The sequence below is a fragment of the Mandrillus leucophaeus genome, unplaced genomic scaffold (assembly GCF_000951045.1).
Source record: "Mandrillus leucophaeus isolate KB7577 unplaced genomic scaffold, Mleu.le_1.0 Scaffold286, whole genome shotgun sequence".
Lineage (NCBI taxonomy): Eukaryota > Metazoa > Chordata > Mammalia > Primates > Cercopithecidae > Mandrillus > Mandrillus leucophaeus.
Window position 1 is genome coordinate 700,831 of NW_012102987.1, and position 20,358 is coordinate 721,188.

At 39.3% G+C, this 20,358-nt stretch overlaps 1 protein-coding gene across 1 annotated transcript in view; it reads right to left on the reverse strand.

The window, feature by feature from the left end:
• PTPN2 (protein tyrosine phosphatase, non-receptor type 2) overlaps positions 1–20,358 on the reverse strand; it is a 73,942-nt gene that overhangs the window by 1,917 nt on the left and 51,667 nt on the right. Inside the window, exons 5-7 of the mRNA XM_011985529.1 lie at positions 18,563–18,772; positions 17,348–17,500; positions 6,138–6,319 (exon numbers count right to left, since the gene is read on the reverse strand). Coding sequence (XP_011840919.1) covers positions 6,138–6,319; positions 17,348–17,500; positions 18,563–18,772 — 545 coding nt within the window. The remainder of the gene's footprint in view (positions 1–6,137; positions 6,320–17,347; positions 17,501–18,562; positions 18,773–20,358) is intronic.

The window sequence follows — 20,358 nt, forward strand, 5'->3', positions numbered from 1 at the left end:
AAAAAAAAAAAAAAAAAAAACACACACACACACACACACACAAACAAAAAAACGGCCAATGGCAACATGTAGGTTACTATTTCTTCCATCCCCTCTTTTCACTTTTCTGTATTACAGCAAAGGCCTAACTAGCTTCCCTACCCTCAAATTAAATATTATTGCCATGGTAATTTTTCTAGAGCATACTCCTAGACATGCAGCTGGATTTAAAACTTTTTTTTTTTGGTTACAGGGCCTAGTGCACAGTAGTGCTTAAAAATCTCAAATCCCTCTTCAATGTCTCCTACATCGAGACCACTTTTTTCCTGGTCAAGATGTTTAACCTGAATTGAACTATGATAAATAAAGATTAAAGAAATGCATTGCATGAGGCATTCTAAAAGATAACTGGTCTAGAAGCTTCAAAAATAGCAATGTCAAGGAAGGAAGGAAAAGGTAGAAAGGAGACCAAAGACTCACATCAACTAAATACAGTATGAATCTTTGATTAATCTTGAAATATTTTTTAAACAGCTACAGAAGTTGGGATCAGGAAAATGTTCTCAAATTAGATCGTGGTGCCAGCTACACAATTTGGTAAATGTATTAAAATTCACTGAATCGTATACTTGAAAGGAGTAAACTTTATGGTATATAAATTATCTTTCCATAAAACTGTTTATTTAAAAAGCTATATGGTGAACCTTTCAGACGAGAAATCTGAATTGAATTATGTATTAGAATACTTTAATCAATGTTACACTTCTTTGGTGTACTGGAACCTTCTCTCCCCAAGAGATTGTTAGTGGGAATGTAAAATGGTTCAGCTGCCATAGAAAACAGCTTTTGACAGCCCCTCAAAAAGTTAAACATAGAGTTACCATATGACCCAGCAATTCCACTCCTAGATACGTACCCAAGAGAACTGAGAACACATGTCCACACAAGTGCTTGCCAATATTCTCCTGCTATGCAGAACTTTGTTCTTGCCATTTTTTGCTGTTCTCCAAATTTGTTCCCCACTAAAATAGAAACCTTCCCTTCTCTCCTGTCCTCTCATTTCAATTATACTCGATTATCCTCGCTCCACCCCCTCTAGCCCTTCTATTCTTACGGCATTTAATTTGAAGTAATTTATAATTTACTAATAATGTGCTAACTTGGGTACTTGTTTTATCTTCATAACATATTCCGCAACTTGAGGACGGACTGTGTTTTGCTATTTTTGTTCATCTTATGGTGCTTTCTCATGTCTTTTTCACTTTTTGTTATCATGTACACAGGTATCCCTGGCTGTCTGAACTCCATCTGAATATCTGCTATAATGACTTGCAAAAATTCTTACTCAGAATTCACTCTCTGAATTGAAAATTCACTATCACAAATATGCATGTACCTGCTAGTGAAAAACATTTGTGTTCAAGTGCAGGCAAAATATGTATAAAACCAGAGAGGGGGGTTAGCCTCCCATGGACCCTTTCTCAGCTTTTGCCAGGAGCCTGGGGGTATCGGTAACAAGCTTCCAATTTAGATATAATCTTTAACATATTATTTCATTTTTTATTTTCATTGCAGTATAAAAGGCAATTATAATTTGTATCTAGTATTTTGTCATTTACCATATAAGCCCAATAATGAGTCCATTAAGTGTTGTATGATTACATAATTAGTGCTTTAAATGCTATATAGGAGTTTAAAAGGTTTTGTACTATATTTGGGGGAACTGATTATGCTTTCTGGTTGGGCTGAGAACATACTATTTTTCTCATTTAAAAGAATGGAATGGAGGTTTTTGCTTTCCAAAAGTGCACTACATGATTCAGGAATGGACTAGAGACAAATACCAAGGCATGCCTTTATCTAATTTAAGAACACAATTCCAGAGAATGACAGACTACTCTCGATTTGTGATAAAATCTTTTCTTCCTAGTGGGGCCTAAAGAAATTAGTCTGTGTAATCACTTGCCAAGTGGGACCTGCCCAGGTTTTCCCATATATTTATATTTATGCAACTTAGGCCATTAATCAACGGGAATGCCTCCCGTGGACCCTATGCCTCCCGTGGACCCTATGCCTCCCGTGGACCCTTGCCCACAGAAGATCATGTGGTGTGATCATGGCTCCCTGCAGCCTCAACCTCTTGGGCTCAAGCAATCCTCCCACCTCAGCCTCCCTTGAGACTACAGGCATGTACCACCACATTTGGCTAATTTTTGTATTTTTTGTAGAGACAGGGTTTGCCATGTTGCGCAGGCTGGTCCTGAACTGCTAGGCTCGAGTGATCCACCCGCCTCAGCCTCCCCGAGTGTTGGGATTACGGGCATGAGACACTCTGTCTGCTCCAGACTTTTCATATGTCCAAGTTGTTTCTCACTCTCAGTGAACTGGGTTTCTGGGTTGGACTGTAATTGAGAATACTGGCTTTCAAACTCAGACTGTAACCTACAGTAAGAAACAGCCTCACAACAGAGTACCCTCACACACACACTTACATATGTACACAATGCATATGTAAATATACGGAATTTACACATCACACATACATGTATAAAGACAGGTTAAAATTCTTTTTCAGTTCAGGGGTACACACACACGCAGGCTTGTTATGTAAGCTTGAAACTTGTGTCGTGGAGGGTACAGATTATTTCATCCCCCAGGTATGAAGCCCAGTACCCATCAGTCACTTTTCCTGACTGTCCCCCTCCTCCCACCCTCCACCCTCCGACAGGCCCCAGTGTGTGCTGTTCCCCTCTATGTGTCCGTGTGTTCTCATCATTTAGCTCTCACTTGTAAGAACATGTGGTATTTGGTTTTCTGTTCCTGCATTAGTTTGCTAAGGATAATGGCCTCCAGCTCCATTCAAGGCCCTATAAAGGACATGATCTCGTTCTTTATTATGGCTGCACAGCATTCCATGCTGTGTATGTACCACATTTTCTTGATGCAGTCTATCATTGATGGGCATTTAGATTGATTCCATGTCTTTGCTATGGTGAACAGTGCTGCAATCAACATACACGTGCATGTGTCTTTATAGTACAGTGACTTATATTCTTCTGGGTGTAGACCAGTAATGGGACTGCTGGGTTGAATGGTATTTCTGTTTTTAGGTCTTTGAGGAATCACCACACTGTCTTCCACAATAGTTGAACTAATTGACACTCCCACCAACAGCGTTTAAACTTTCCTTTTTCTCCACAACTTCGCCAGCATCTGTTAAATTCATGTTATTATTTTTGATATGCTGATAATGTTTTAAAACGCTTATAATCCAATAAACTTCACAACTATGTGATTTGACCTTCAATTTGAAAAACACTGCTTTGGAGGATATTCAACAATGAAAATGAATACAAGAAAGTACTGTGTTCTATTTCTTTTGAAAGTTGAAATTCTGGCCAGGCATGGTGCTCCCGTCTGTAATCCCAGCACTTTGGGAGGCTGAGGTGGGAGGATCACAAGGTCAGGAGGTTTCACCTGGCCAACACGGTGAAACCCTGTCTCTACTAAAAATACAAAAATTAGCTGGGTGTGGTGGCGGGGGCCTGTAATCCCAGCTACTTGGGAAGCTAAGGCAGGAGAATTGCTAGAACCCAGGAGGTGGAGGTTGCAGTGAGCCAAGATTGCGCCACTGTACTTCAACAACCTGGGTGACAGAGCGAGACTCCATCTTGGAGGGGGGAAAAAAAAGTTGAAATTCTTTCGATAAGACTTATTAGGATCTTTAATGCAAAGCTATCTATAGGTATTAAAAATTACTGGGACTGATTAAAAAATAAAACTGTTCAGAGTAACCTTTATTTCACACCCCTGATCCTATGCTCTTCTTTTACATTTCTTTTTATCTTTTTTTGAGATAGAGTCTTGCTCTGTTGTCCAGTCTGGAGTATAGTGGTATGATCTTGGCTCACTGTAACCTCCTGCGTTCAAGCAATTCTTCCACCTCAGCCTCCCAAGTAGCTGGGACAACAGGTGTGTGCCAGCATGCCTGGCTAATTTTTCTATTTTCAGCAGAGACGGGGTTTCACCATGTTGGCCAGGCTGGTCTCGAACTCCTGACCTCAAGTGATCTGCCTGCCTTGGCCTCCCAAAGCACTGAGATTACAGGCGTGAGCCACCATGCCCGGCCTCCTCTTTTTTATTTCTGTAACCTTGTTTTTGCAATCAGCCTTCTCCACTTACTTTTCTGTTGGGACTCTCTCTCTGCTTTCAAACATGCACCAGTCTCATTTATCAGACACGAAAGGAAAAAAGGGAAAGAAGAAAACAACGCCACCACATGTGAAAACATGCACAGGCACATACACACACAGACCCCATAAAACAGCCTTTGGCAATCACTCTGTAACTCCGGAGTGGTTTTTCTAGTCTCCTCTGTATTCGCAGCCTTGGATGAGTGATTTAACTCACTGGGATTAACATGGCTGGTCTGAATCTTTGTAGATTAAAACTCAACACTTCTGAAATACTAAGAACGCCATTTCAGTCATCAAGCCTGTTTTTCATTTAATTCTGCAGATAGTACTAGATAAAAGGGGGAAAAAAGCAGTAACACTAGGAATCTGAAAGCCTTATTATTGAAAAAGCTAAGGTAATTTAAAACTATTACTTCCTGATTTAAAGGTACTCTATTTAAGATGAAAAAAGGAACCAAAAGACATCATGCTTTCTTTTGCACTCTAAAACTACTGAAGTCAAAAATTAGGAATAACGTTGCTAAACCATAATAAACTCTTCCACTGTAATCTATAATAATACGTGTATTAGGTATTGGAATATGTTATTAGCACTGATAAAATTTCACGTTTAATTTTTATATTAGGAAAATAGAGCAGTGAAGCTATAATGTATGGCAGACCTTGACTATTTTCATTCCAATCTAACAAATACAACCACAAGATAAAATCCCCACAATAAGAAGTATGTTTGGCAAAAAGTGAAGAAGAAAAGGTATTCAGACATGCAGGACAGAGCAAATAAAAAGCTCATTCACTTTGCTATGTGACTTATACCAGGTTACCAGCTTCCTAATCTGTGACAGACAGTCTTAGAAATGTAGTTGTAATTTAAAATTCTGAATAGATGCCACAGTCATACGGATTTTTTAAAAAACGCCTTTTTCTTCCTCCAGTAATGGAATTAAGCTTACATGTTTAAATGTTTTATTAAAGGCGTATTATCAGTTACGTTATAACTATAGTACAAATGGCAGATATTCATATTACTTTCTGTACCATACCATATATTTTAGCACCTAATTATATTAACTTTTACACTCAATCATGATTGTTTTAAAGGATTTTTGAATTGGTTTCTATTTATAAGTATTGGCTGAAAGCTCCTTGAGAACATCTTTGTCATCAAATACCCTCAGGTAAGAAACAAAGGTTGTATTAATTTGGCCGGGCACAGTGGCTCTTTGGCCGGGCACAGTGGCTCATGCCTGTAATCCCAGCACCTTGGGAGGCTGAGGCGGGTGGATCACCTGAGGTCAGGAGTTCAAGACCAGCCTTGTTAAGATGGCGAAACCGTCTCTCTACTAAAAATACAAAAATTAGCTGGGCGTGGTGGTGGGTGCCTGTAATCCCAGCTACACAAGAGGCTGAGGCAGGAGAATCGCTTGAACCCAGGAGATGGAGCAGTGAGCTGAGGTTGTGCCACTGCACTCCAGCCTGGGTGACAGAGAAAAAAAAAAAGGTTATATCAATTCAATAAAAAAAGGGCCTATATTATTTCATATCATATATCATATCCACATAATTATTTATTATTATTTATAAGACAGGGTCTTGCTTTGTCACCCAGGTGGGAGTGCAGTGGTGGTTATCTCAGCTCACTGCGGCCTCGACCTCCCCGGCTCAACCAATCCTCCCACTTCAGTCTCCAGAGTGGCTGGGACCACAGGCTCGCATCACCACACCTGGCTAATTTTATTTTCTGTAGAGATAAGGTCTCACTATGTTGCCCAGGTGGTCTCAAACTCCTAGACTCAAGTGATCTTCCCGCCTCAGACTCCCAAAGTGTTGGGATTACAGGCGTGATTGTATTTTCCTAATGTAAAAATTACATACCTGAAATCCTATGGCACTTGATCCCATAAAATTTATTTCTAAAATCAAAAAGCCTCATCTTTCAGCATGTAGTTATAGAAAGCTTACCTCTCACTGTTCTCCTCCATTGTGTCTTGCATTTTAGAGGGAAGTCCTGTACATCGGTCACCTGTCAGTTTTTCTTCTTCTAAACCTATTCTGTTCCCATTGTATTTTTCAGTCATTATTTTGTTTGGTGAATGATCAAAGGCAGGAGATAAGTCTTCCTTAGAAAGTTCTTTCCATCGTTTCTAGGTAGGGAAGAGAAATAAAAAACACTAAAAATTTATTTTCCTTAAATAAAAAAAATTTATGAATTAAAATCATATATTCAAGTTAAGAAAACCCAATGATGCTAAAAGATGAGTGAAAAAGAAAAAGGCATTTTGCCATACTGTAGCTTGTAACTATGCTTATTTTAATTTCAAAATTTTATAACAATAAAGCATTTAATATTTATGTACATCAGTATATAGTTGAATATAATAATCTTAATAAAATCTCGTAGACTTTTACCTATTTGAGGGCAAACTATACTAGGACCACAATCAACTATTAGTCATAGTTACATAATTTTAATATTGGTATCCAGATCCATGAAACTCACAGCATGCTAAATCCATTCAATGCAAAGAGGTCCTCTCTCCAAGGTACATTATAATAAAGCCATCAGAAGTTAGACATAGAGAATTCTAAAAGCAGCAAGAGAAAAGGATCAAGTCACGTGTAAGGGAATCCGGCAGGTTCTTATCAACAGATTTCTCAGAAAACCTGTTCATGCCAAGAAAGAACGGCTTGTAGAGAATGGGATAATATATTCAAAGTGCTGAAACATAACAACTACTAGCAAAGTTATCTTTCAGAAATGAAAGAAAAATGGAGTCTTTCCCAGACAAGCAAAAGCTGCAAGAATTTATTACCAATAGACTAGCCTTACAAGAAATGCTTAAGGGAGTTGCTTCGACTGGAAGCAAAAGTATAATTACTATCATGAAAACATACGATAATCTAATCTCACCGACAGAGGTAAATTAATTACCAAATTCAGAAAACTCCATTGCTATAACCGTGGAATATAATCTTTCAAATCCTCATTATGAAGGTTAAAAGTAAAAAATGGTTAATGGTAACTACAGCTACAAGTTGTTAAGGATCACACAATATAAAAAGATGTAAATTAAGCAACGAAAGTGTAAGTTTGAGGGGAGGGTAAAAGTCAAAAATATTTTATGAGACAAACGTTAAGTTGTTATCAGCTTAAAACACTCTATTGTAACTATAAGATGTTTAATGTAAGCCTCATAGTAACCACGAAGAAAAAAAGTAACTACAGCAGACACACAAATAAGAGAAATAAATCAAAGCTTCTCACTATAGAAAATCACCAAACCACAAAGGTAAACAATAAGAGAGAAAGAAAGGAATAAAGAATATGCAAAGCAAACAGAAAATAATTAACAAAATGGCAGGTGTAAGTCCTTATCTATCAATAATACCCTTGAATGTAAGTAGATTAAATACTTCAATGAAAAGACATAGTGGCTGAATGGATGAAAAAACAAAAAACAAAATCCAACTCTATGTTACCTACAAGACACTCACTTCACCTGTAAGGACACACTAAGCCTGAAAGTGAAGGCATGAGAAATGATATTCCATGCAAATTAAAACCATAAAGAGAAGAGGAGTAGCTATATTTTGATAAAGTAGACTTCAGGCCAAAAACTGTAAAAAGAAACAAAGGTCAAAGCGGTCAATTCAGCAGGAGGATGTAATGATTTCAGGCATCTATGCACCCAACACTGGTGCACACAATATAAAGCAGATATTATCAGACCTAAAGGGAGACACAGACTGCAATACAGTAACAGCAGAGAATGCTACATCCCACTTCCAGCAATGGACAGATCACCCACACAGAAAGTCAACAAAGAAACACAGGATTTAAACTGCACTCTAGGCCAAATGGACCTAACACACATTTACAGAACATTCCCTCCAACAGCCACAGAATACACATTTTTCTCATCAGCACATGGAACATTCTCCATGATGGACCATATATTAGGCCACGAAACAAGTCTCAACAAATTAAAAAAAGAAAAAAATCACAGTCAGGCCAGGCGGGTGGCTCACGCCCAAGAACTTTCGGAATCACCTGAGGTGAGGAGGTGAGGCCAACACAGTGAAACCCCGTCTCTACCACAAATTAGCCGGGCGTGGTGGTGGGCACCTGTAATCCCAGGTATTTGGGAGGCTGAGGCATAAAAATCACTTGAACCCGGGAGGCGGAGGTTGCAGTGAGTCAAGATCGTGCCACTGCACTCCAGTCTGGGGGTCAGAGTGAAACTCTGCCTCAAAAAAAAAAAAAAAAAAGTAGAAAGATCTCAAATAAACAACCTGATGCAAAGGAACTAGAAAATAATAAACTAAACCCAAAATAAGCAGAACAAAGAAAATAATAAAGACCAGAAGAATGGAAATAAAGTGACTAAAAAAGATACAAAAGATCAACAAAACCAAAGATTGTTTTTTAGAAAAGGTAAACAAAATCAACAAACCTATAGTAGACTAAAAAAAAAAAAAAGAATCAAATTCAGAGATGAAAAAGGAGACATTACAACTAGTACCATAAACAAAGTATTGTAAGAGACTATTATAAACAACTGTATGCCAACAAATTGGAAAGCCTAGAGGAAATGGCTAAATTCCTAGACACACAAGCTATCAAAACTGAACCATGAAGACACAGAAAACCTGAACTGACCAATAAAGAGTGAGATTGAATCAGTAATAAAAAGTCTCCCATCAAAGAAAAGCCCAGGACTTGATGGCTTCATGGCTGAATTCTACCAAACATTTAAATAATACTAATTCTTTTCACACTATTCAAAAAATTGAAGAGAGAAATCTTACAGAATCATTCTATAAGGCCAGCATTACCCTGATACCAAAACCAGACAAGGATACAACAAAAAAGAAAACTACAGGCCAATATCCTTGATGAACATGGACGCAAAAATCCTGAATGAAATAATAGGAAACTGAATTCAACAATATATTAAAAACATCATTTACCATGACCAAGTGGGATTCATCCAAGGGATGAAAGGATGGTTCAACATATGCAAATCAATAAACATGATCTATCAAATCAACAGAATCAAGGACAAGAACCATATGATCATTTCAATAGATGCAGAAAAACCATTTAATAAAATTCAACATACCAGCTGGGCACAGTGGTTCATACCTGTAATCCCAGCACTTTGGGAGGCTGAGGCAGGTGAATCACTTGAGGTCAGGCGTTTGGGACCAGTCTGGCCAACATGGTGAAACCTCATCTCTACTAAAAATACAAAAAACAGCTGGATATGGTGGTACAGGCCTGTAATTCCAGCCACTTGGGTGGCTGCGGCACAAGCATCGCTTGAACCCACGAGGCGAAGGCAGCAGTGAGCCGAGACTGCGCCACTGCACTCCAGCCTGGGCAACGGAGCAAGACTCTGCCTCAAAAAAAAAAAAAATTCAACATACCTTCGTGATAAAAACTCTCAACAAATTAGGTATGGAGGAAACTGTGCCTCAACACAAAGCCACGTATGACAAACCCATAGTTAGTATCATACTGAACATGAAAAAGTTGAAAGCTTTTCCTCTTAAGATCTGGAACAAGACAGAGATGCCCAATTCCTTTTTTTTTTTTTTTCCTTTTTTGAGCTGGAGTTTTGCTCTGTCACCAGGCTGGAGTGCAGTGGTGTGATCTACAACCTCCGCCTCTCGGGTTCAAGCAATTCTCCTGTTTCAGCCTCCTGAGTAGCTGGGACTACAGGCGCGTGTCACCATACCCGGCTAATTTTTGTATTTTTAGTAGAGACAGAGTTTCACCATGTTGGCCAGGGTGGTCTCAATCTCTTGACCTCGTGATCTGCCCATCTCAGCCTCCCAAACTGCTGGGATTCCAGGTGTGGCACCAGGCTAGAATGCCTACTTTCAACACTTTTATTCAGCATAATTCTGTAAGCCCTAGCCAGAGCAATTAACCAAAAGAAAGAGAAAGGGCATTCAAACTGGAAAGGAGGAAGTCGAATTGTCTCTGTTTGCAGAAGACATAATCTTATATATAGAAAACCCTATAGACTCTACCAAAAAACTGTTGTAATAAACAAATTCAGTAAAGTTGCAGGATACAAAATCAACAAATAAAAATCAGTAGAATTTTATACATCACTAGCAAACTACCTGAAAAAAAGAAATCAAGAAAGCAATTCCATTTTCAAAAAAATTACCTGGGAATAAATTTAACCAAGGAGGTGAAAGATCTCTATAATGAAAATTGTAAAACATTAATGGAAAAAGTTGAAGAGGACATAAATGGAAAGATAGCCTATGTTCATGGATTAAAATTAATACTGTTAAAATGTCCATGCTACAAAGTGATCTACAGATTCAATGCAATCCAGTGAAAACACCAATGACATTCTTCTTAGAAACAGAATAAATAATCCTAAAATTTGTATGGAATCATAAAAGACGCCAAAAGCCAAAGCAATTTTTAGCAAAAAGAACAAAGCTGGGGGCATCACACTCTCTGACCTCAAAATATACTACAAAGCTACAGTAACCAAAATAGCATGCTACTACCATAAAAATGGATGTAAAGACCAATAAAACAGGAGAGCATGGAAATAAATCCACGTATTTACAGCCAATTTATTTTTGACAAAGACGCCAAGAATACACACTGGTGAAGGACAGCCTCTTTGATAAATGGCGTTGGGAACACTGGATATCTACATGTCCAGGAATGAAACTAGACCCCTATCTCTCACCATATTAAAAAAATCAACTCAAAATGGGCTAAAGACTTAATATAAGACCCCAAATATAAATACTAGAAGAAAAGATAGGGGAAACATTTCAGGACATTGGTGTGGGCAAGGGAAGGGTCTTTTGTATAAGACCCCAAAAGCAAAAACAGACAAATGGGATTACATCAAACTAAAAAGTTTCTGTACAGCAAAGGAAGCAATCAACAGACTGAAGAGACAATCTACAGAATGGAAGAAAATATCTGCAAACTACACATCTGACAGGGATGAATATCCAGAATATATAAGAAACTCAAACAAAATTCAATAGCAGAGCAGAAAACACAAATAATCCAATTAAAAAGAGGTAAAAGACCTGAATAGTCATTTCTTAAAAGACATACAAAGAGCCAATAGCTACATGAGAAAATGGTCAATATCACTAATCAGAATAATGCAAATCAATACCACACTGAGATATTACCACACCCCAATTAGAATGACTATTATCAAAAAGACAAAAAATAAATGCTGGCATGAATGTGGAGAAAGGGGAACTCCTGTACACGGCTGGTGGAATGTAAATTAGTACAGCCATTTTGGAAAACAGTATAAAGGTTCCTTAAAAGATTAAAAATAGAACTATCATATGATCCAGCAATCCCACTACTGGGTATTTATCCAAAGGAAATGAAATTAGGATTTCAAAGGCATATTGGCACTCTTGTGCTTATTGTAGCACTATTCACAATAGTCAAGATATGGAATCAACCTAAATGTCCATCAATGAATGGAGGGAGAAGGAAAATGTGGAATGTATATACACACACACACGTATATACGTATACGTGTATATATAATGTATATACATATACATGTTATAGATACACATATATATGCGTATGTTATATATACACGTATACGTATATACGTAATATATACATATATACACACATACACACATACACACACACACATATATAGTAATACTATTTGGCCATAAAAAAAAGAAATCCTGTCTTTTGTGGCAAAATGGATGAAACTGGAGGACATTAGGTCAAGTACAGAAAGACAAATAGTGCACTTTCTCATATGTGGAATCTAAAAAAGTTAACCTCATAGAAGCAGAGAGAAGAACAGTACCTACTGGAGGCTTTGGAGAGTAGGGAAGAGTGGGCATGGGGAGAAACTGAACAACAGTTCAATAGGGGAATGAGTTGTGGTGTTTTACTGCACAGTTGAATGACTATGATTAATAATATTTAATATTTCAGACAGGGTGTGGTGGCTCATGTCCGCAATTCTAGCAGTTTGGGAGGCTGGGGCGGGAGATCACTTGAGCCCAGGAGTTTGAGACCAACCTGGGCAACATGGTGAGATCCAGTCTCTACAAATATTTAAAAATGAGCCACATGTGGTGGCATGCGCCTGCAGTCCCAACTACTTAAGAGACTAGGGCAGGAGGATCCCATGAGCCCAGGTGGTTGAGGCTGCAATGAGTGAGCCATGATCGTGCCACTGCACACCAGCCTGAACAAGAGAATGAGACCCTATCTCAAAAAAAATGTATATACATACACACTTTATATATACATAAAATCCTCTCTTCTAGCTATTTTGAAATATTTACATATACATATATATTTCAAGTACTATGAAATATATTAGCATATAATAATATATAATGAAAAATACATTTCAAAATAGCTGGAAGAGAGGATTTTGAATGTTTTCACCACAAAGATAAATGTATGAGGTGACAGATGTGCTAAATAGTCTAATTTGATCATTACATAATGTGTAAATGTATCAAAATATCTCACTGAACCCCATAAATAGGTACAATTACTAAGTGTCAATCAAAAACAAAGGCCGGGGCACGTGGTGGCTCACGCCTGTAATCCCAACACTTTGGGAGGCCAAGGCAGGTGGATCAAGAGGTCAGGAGATCGAGACCATCCTAGCTAACATGGTGAAACCCCATGTCTACTAAAAGTACAAAAGATTAGCTGGGTGTGGTGTGGGCACCTGTAGTCCCAGTTACTTGGGAGGCTGAGGTAGGAGAATCACTTGAACCCGGGAGGTAGAGGTTGCAGTGAGCCGAGATCATACCACTGCACTCCAGCCTGGGCGAGAGAGCAAGACTCCGTCTCAATAAAACAACAAAACAAAAAAACAAAAAAATAAAAAAATACAGTGGCACTGCACAAAAACCACAAATTTTTTAAAAAAGATTTCAGCCAAGGTAGATTTTGCTTGAATCTTAATCCATTTCTAATCCACAGGTATGTAACACTGGAGTACTGACCACAGTGGTGCTTGAATGTGATCTGGAACCTTCTTGCTCCTTGCCACTGTTCAGTCTAGGGCGGAACCAACAGTGAGATTTCCAAGTAGGTCCTTATGACGCTAAAGGACTTTAACTATCAGGGTTGTGATATCAGGTACACTAGCAGCCCCAGGAGGCTGGCTAGCCCACCACTGGGCTAGGGAAACACCCTCCAGCATGCCTCTAGCATGGACTTCAGGAGTATACGGCAACCCAAACCAGGATTCGGACCAAAATGAAGAGAAATTTCCGTTTCTTCTACGAAAGAGGATGTCATCATCTACCCTGGGAGACAGCTGTAACTAATGAGATGGCATGTGAAGAGCCCAGCATCATGTCTAGAAAATACTACGTTTCCTCCCTTGTCACCATTCCTAGGGATGAAGGTAGAGGAAGAAGAGTGCATCTGGGCCCTGCAGATGAAAGCAGCGACAACTTACAAGCCAGAGAAGAAAAAGGCATATATAAGCTACACACTGCGACTACAGTCTCTCGAGTCCTTGAAAGGATGAGGACATGACCACCATCTACGTATCTGCCAGTGGCAGGTGGTACAGGTAGAAGCAGTGGGAGCCAATGGTTTTGATTAACTATGACTACACTGGCCCAAATGACTCGGTATGGACAGGGATGGCCTTCTTTGAAGATCTTATCCAGGAAGCAAGCAGTCTTGGATCTAATTAATAAGGAATACTTGGCCGGGCGCGGTGGCTCACGCCTGTAATCCCAGCACTTTGGGAGGCTGAGGTGGGCGGATCACGAGGTCAGGAGATCGAGACCATCCTGGCTAACACGGTGAAACCCCGTCTCTACTAAAAAATACAAAAAAAAAAATTAGCCGGGCGTGGTGGCGGGCGCCTGTAGTCCCAGCTACTCGGGAGGCTGAGGCAGGAGAATGGTGTGAACCCAGGAGGAGAAGCTTGCAGTGAGCCAAGATCACACCACTGCACTCCAGCCTGGGCAACAGAGCAAGACTCCGACTCAACAACAACAAAAAAATAATAAGGAATACTCTACTTATTGCCCGAGGAGTTTAATGATTTTAAACAGAGATGTAATATTGCAACTTACAGTTTTTTGGAACTTATGGAACATTCATTCCCTGGAGTTACTCTTGTGCAATATGGTACTGTTAAAAGCAATGCTTGTATTTAGATCTTTAAAAAGTCTCTGGGAAATCCATTCATAGAATGGATAAACTAGTTTCTAATTTGTCTCACTGTCATCATGTACCAGAGGTATTAAAAAGAAAAAAGCATGCCTGGCACACTGGCTCATGCCTGTAATCCCAGCACTTTGGGAGGCCGAGGTGGGCGGATCACTTGAGATCAGGAGTTTGAGACCAGTCTGGGCAACATGGTGAAACCCCTTCTCTACCAAAAATACAAAAATTAGGCCGGGCGTGGCGGCGCGTGCCTGTAGTAGATCAGTAGCTGGGATTACAGGCACCACCACACCTGGCTAATTTTGTATTTTCAGTAGAAACAGGGTTTCTCCATGAGACCAAGTCTCGTCTTTCACTCAGGCTAGAGTATAGTGGCACAATCTCAGCTCAACTAGAAGATACTACATTTCCTGAGCCCTCACTCGTTATCTCCCGGGCTCAAGCAATTCTTCTACCTCAGCCTCCCAAGTAACTGGGATTACAGGCATGTGCCACCACGCCCAGCTAATTTTTTGTAGATCTTACAACATTAGTTCTGAATTGCCAAACTAGATATTTACTCTGGGAGGTTTACTGTCATCAATACTGGGAATTTGCTAATCAATATGTGGTAATACCAGCAACCAGCTTAAGTATTTATGCCTGACCTTGTGCTGAAAGGCAATTACAAATAGCCTATATATCTACAGGAATGTCAAGGTCCTTGAAAGTTTTCTGTAAATGAATACATACTTTAAGATTATAATTATACATATTTACGGACTTAAGATACAATCACTTTGGGCTGGGTGCGTTGGCTCACGCCTGTAATCTCAGCACTTTGGGAAGCTAAGGCAGGCAGATCACCTGAGGTCAGGAGTTGGAGACCAGCCTGGCCAACACAGTGAAACCCCATCTCTACTAAAAATGCAAAATTAGTCCAGGAGTGGTGACAGGCACCTGTAATCCCAGCTACTCGGGAAGCTGAGTAGGGGGAATTACTTGAACCTGGGAGGCGGAGGCTGCAGTGAGCCGAGACTACGCCATGCACTCCAGTCTGGGCAAAAAGAGCGAAACTGTGTCTCAAAAAAAGAAAAAAAAACAGTAGCACGTGTGGTATGTATGTATTAATCCAACTTTATCAGTAATCACTTCATATGCCAATGGTCTAAATGCACCAATTAAAAGACAGAGATTCTCCGAATGCCACAACCATTTCTGCAGAAATTAACCCCTTGGAAGGGGTAGCAGGCTTTTCTGATCCTGAGTACCTGAAGGACAAAGATGTTTCCAATGTCCTATCTGGAACAGGGGCAGAAAATGCTGTAGAATTGAGAGTCTGAGGACTCTACCATACCAGATAAATTAACAGAAAAAAATCCTTCCTAGCCACAAACTGCACTGTCAAAGACTCCACAAAAAAGTGTCCAGAAAAACTGATCTCTGTGATAAAAAAGGATCCATCCTCAGATAAAGCATGTATTCTAAAACTAAAGATACAAAACTTAAAAAAAAGCACTGGTAGGAAAGACACAATCCAAAGGACCATACACTTCCCTCCCAGTGACCCACCTCACCACAGCCAGGAAGCAGGCTGTGAGGGCGGCATGCAGGCTGTGAAGGCATGGGGAAATCTGACTGAACTACTTGATTTTCTTTTTGAACTCCAGATTTAAGTTGGTGAAAGCTCACTGCGATTAGAAAGGGAAATTTTCCTAATCTTAAACATCTGAAATAACTTTTACTTCACCTAAATCACTGATCACTGCCAAAGTAATCCCAGGAAACCCAGTGTTCCCAAAGTCTAGTGTCTGAAGCACGACATGCTCTGTGGGCTGAGTTTTCCACACATTGAGTATTTTGGCTCTGAGTACCCTAAGGTTTATGTTCATTAAGAATATTTTAATGCTATTTAAAGATTTGGAAAAAATCTTTTAAAATAAACCTTTATTCTGACACCAAGGGTCTAAGTTATAGTCCTGTATTGGCTAGTAATCATAGAAATGAAAGTGCTAGTAAATATGTTCACATATGAGAAATAGAATGAAAAGTCAGTCTATCTTATATTACACATCAATTTACAGTATCTGCTTACGTCCAATACGATGTGATTAAACCATACAAAAAATGGAGTCTGTGGTTGTTTCTATTTTACATTTTAACTTAATGCATAACACAAACTTCTTCTTCTTTTTTTTTTTTTTTTTTGAGACGGAGTCTCGCTGTGCTCCCAGGCTGGAGTGCAGTGGCCGGATCTCGGCTCACTGCAAGCTCCGCCTCCCGGGTTCACGCCATTCTCCCGCCTCAGCCTCCCAAGTAGCTGAGACTACAGGCGCCCGCCACCACGCCCGGCTAGTTTTTTGTATTTTCAGTAGAGACGGGGTTTCACCATGTTAGTCAGGACAGTCTCGATCTCCTGACCTCGTGATCCACCCGCCTCGGCCTCCCAAAGTGCTGGGATTACAGGCTTAAGCCACCGCGCCAGGCCGCATAACACAAACTTCTGATCAGTCTTTGAATTTAGGTTCTACAAATATGCAGTAAAAATAGCTTCATGAGAATAAAGCCATCAACCAGAAGAATGTAACATTTTGCTGGAATTTCATTATATCTGCCATAAATATTCAAGTTGCTTGTTATAAAGTCAAATATTATATAAACCAAGTATTAGTGTGTAATGGAGGCAAAAGTATCTGAAGTTTCCAGCTACTTTAATAATTAAAAGCGTAACCACCCCCAAAATGAAAAATTCAGTTTCTTTAATGAAATCTTGTTTCTACAACGGCTTTTAAGTAACAGACAGGATTTAACCTGAGGCTGAGTACATATGAGGAAGCTAGCTAAAATTTTACAATTTTCAGACAGCCAACTGGATTTACCACAAAAATTCAAACGTACTGTTTGAAACAAAGACAAGGGCTCAAGTGGAGTGCAGTTATTTGATGCTATGTGTATTTAACAAATAGACATGATTTTAAACGTGTATAAAGTTTACCTGTATACTAGAATCTCCCTTTATACATTTTGCTCCTTCTATTATAGCCATGTATGAGAATCTCAGTTGATCTGGGGTCTGAATAAGACCCATTCGGTATTTTCTCATGTTCAGTAACACTTGTTTAATGTTAATATCATCTCCTTTTTCCATCTGCAAGAAAGGCAAATATCAGACAAATTTTTGGTTATTGGAACCCAGGAAACAGAATCAATGCAGGATCATTGCTAAGACTTTTGCTCTGCATTTTCTCCTCTGAAAGAACAGCGATAATTTAACCCTGGAGCTGTAACTGTTACACACACAGCAACTATCCCAGCCTCTCATCCCTCGCACATCTCAACCACTCAAGCAGATGGAGGACTCTGATTCTTCAGCTGATTCACACTTGATTCCAAACCAGTCATAGTAATCTCATTACTTCTGGCCAGTCACTGGTTAAAGGAAAGATTTATAATCAGTTCTGACTAGTATAAGGACTTTTTTTTTTTTAAGTCATGGCAGGAGTCAACCTTTCTGCTCACTGCCCTTCCGCCTCCTTCATGTCTGCACTACAGACACGATGTCTGGATACACAGCACCCATCTAAAGATGGTGGGAAAGAGGCCAGTAAGGAAAAAATAAAGGTCCTAAAAAGAGAAAAAAAGATTTAGGCTGTATACAGGCTGGGACTGGGATTGACTGGTGCAGAAAGAATTAGCCCTTGGGGGCACAGACAGGAACCTCAGGCGAGTAACAGTAATACTGACATTTATGGAACGCTCAGAAAACACCAGGGACCTTCTAAGTGTCCCTTAATGTATTAATTCATTGAATTCTCACAGCAACCCTGTGAAATATGTCTATCATTATCCCTAGCTTTTAAATTAAAAAAAATGAGATAAAGTATTTGTCTGAGGAGGAAGTCAGTATTACATATGAATTTATATTTGAAAAAATGAGGGGAAGAGACCTATTATTTCTGTAATATAAAGCTACCAGGAAGAAAAACATCTTCTTAGGAATCTCTAAAATCATCTTGGATACATTTCTACCAGTCATGAATAAGACGCAGTAGCAAACATGGAAATGAGATTTTTAGGTTTTTCCAAAAGTAGAAGTTAAAAGTTGAAAAACCTCAGTTCTATGATACAACATCGGTGCTTATTCCTTGCCAGTGGAAGCAATTTAAAAAAAAATCAATGAGATTAAAATGAGATCGCAAGAAGCACTTACCAAAACAAGACAAGTGTCTACCAGAGAGAAGGTGCCAGAGCGCCCAATGCCTGCACTACAGTGGATCACCGCAGGCCCATGGTCAGGGTTCAAGGAGCCAGATTCTCTCACTTTAAACAAGAAATTGAGAAATGAAGCTGGTGATTCAGGGACTCCAAAATCTGGCCAGGTAGTATAATGAAAGTGAGATATTGTTCTGGTTTCACCACTCTAAAAAGTGAAAATCAAGGGAGGAGAAGTTAGTTCTATTTTTTTTTCTTTTAAAAAAACTACTTCAGAAAGATCATGTGTTTTGTGTAATCCTTTACAGCCATATAGGCTGTTTATACTATGATTTTTCCATTTGTTTTCTGACAATCCCATATACAAATTCGGGAAGATTTTCTTTAGTGGAAATTTGGGATGTATTAATAATAGCTAACACATACAACACTTACTATTTTGGAAGCCTGTTCTAAACACTTTCCTTATTAACTAAATCCACACAACAATCCTATTAAAACCCATTTTCCTGGTGAAAAAACTGAAACAAAGGGTAAGTAGTTTGCTCAAGGTCACACAGCTGGAACATGGCAGAACCAGGATTGGAAGCAACCTGGGGCAGCCTTTGGGTTCTCAGTTACTGATCTGTTACCATACACGTTACCAATATTTTCTTTAATTCATGCATCATGAATGGACTATTTTTTTCTATTTTAAAAAATGTCTGCCAGGCGCAATTGGCTCATGCCCGTAATCCCAGCACTTTGGGAGGCCGAGGTGGGCAGATCAACTGAGGTCAGGAGTTCGAGACCAGCGTGGTCAACATGGTGAAACCCCATTTCTACTAAAAACACAAAAAATTAGCCAGGCGTAGTGGCGCGTGCCTGTAATCCCAGCTACTTGGGAGGCTGAGGCAGGAGAACTGCTTGAACCCAGGAGGTGGAAGTTGCAGTGAGCAGAGATCATGCCAGTGCACACCAGCTTGGGCACCAAGAGTGAAACTTCATTTTCAAAAAAAAAAAAAAAATTCTACCAGTGTAATTTTACATTCTTTAACATTTTCCTTTTTATGAATTTCAGAGTTTATTTTTAAAATATAATTTCCTGTTTAACATGATTATCTGTTAGATTCTGCTACACAGGCATAGGGGAGCAACTCAAGAATTAATCTAAAGAACCAATCCTTACATTTTTAATTGGAATTGTTCCTCTAATTGTTGCCTTTCCCCATGGCAATAATTTCCAGTCCTAAAGCTGTTTATATGCTTTTGCTGATGTGCTAAAATGGTTTACCAACATGCTAAATGTTTCCTGTCTCTTAGGCCTGCCTGGCAATCACTAACGCTTCCTGGATATTCCTGATGATCTGTATTTCTAACTCATTATGAAAATGTTCTTCAGCTTTCTGCCAATTGCCTTTGCCCCAAGGAGCACTTCTCTGCTTTATATTCTTCATTGGTGTAAATTAAGCAGTGGTCTTCCACTAATACATCTTTGCGCAATTTTTCAGTTTTATTGTAGGAGGTGTTTTTTGAGGGAGGAGGCATAGAAACAACGTAAAAAACCTTGATGTTTAATGGTGTAATAACTAAAGACTATTATTATAATATCCTGCTCCCAATAAAAATTTCCAAAATTAGAAGTTAGCTTTCACTTTAAAAATATAAATTTTTGGCTGGGCGTGGTGGCTCACATCTGTAATCCCAGCACTTTGGGAGGCCGAGGTGGGTGGATCACCTGAGGTCAGGAGTTTGAGACCAGTCTGACCAACACAGAGAAACCCCATCTCTACTAAAAATACAAACTTATCTGGG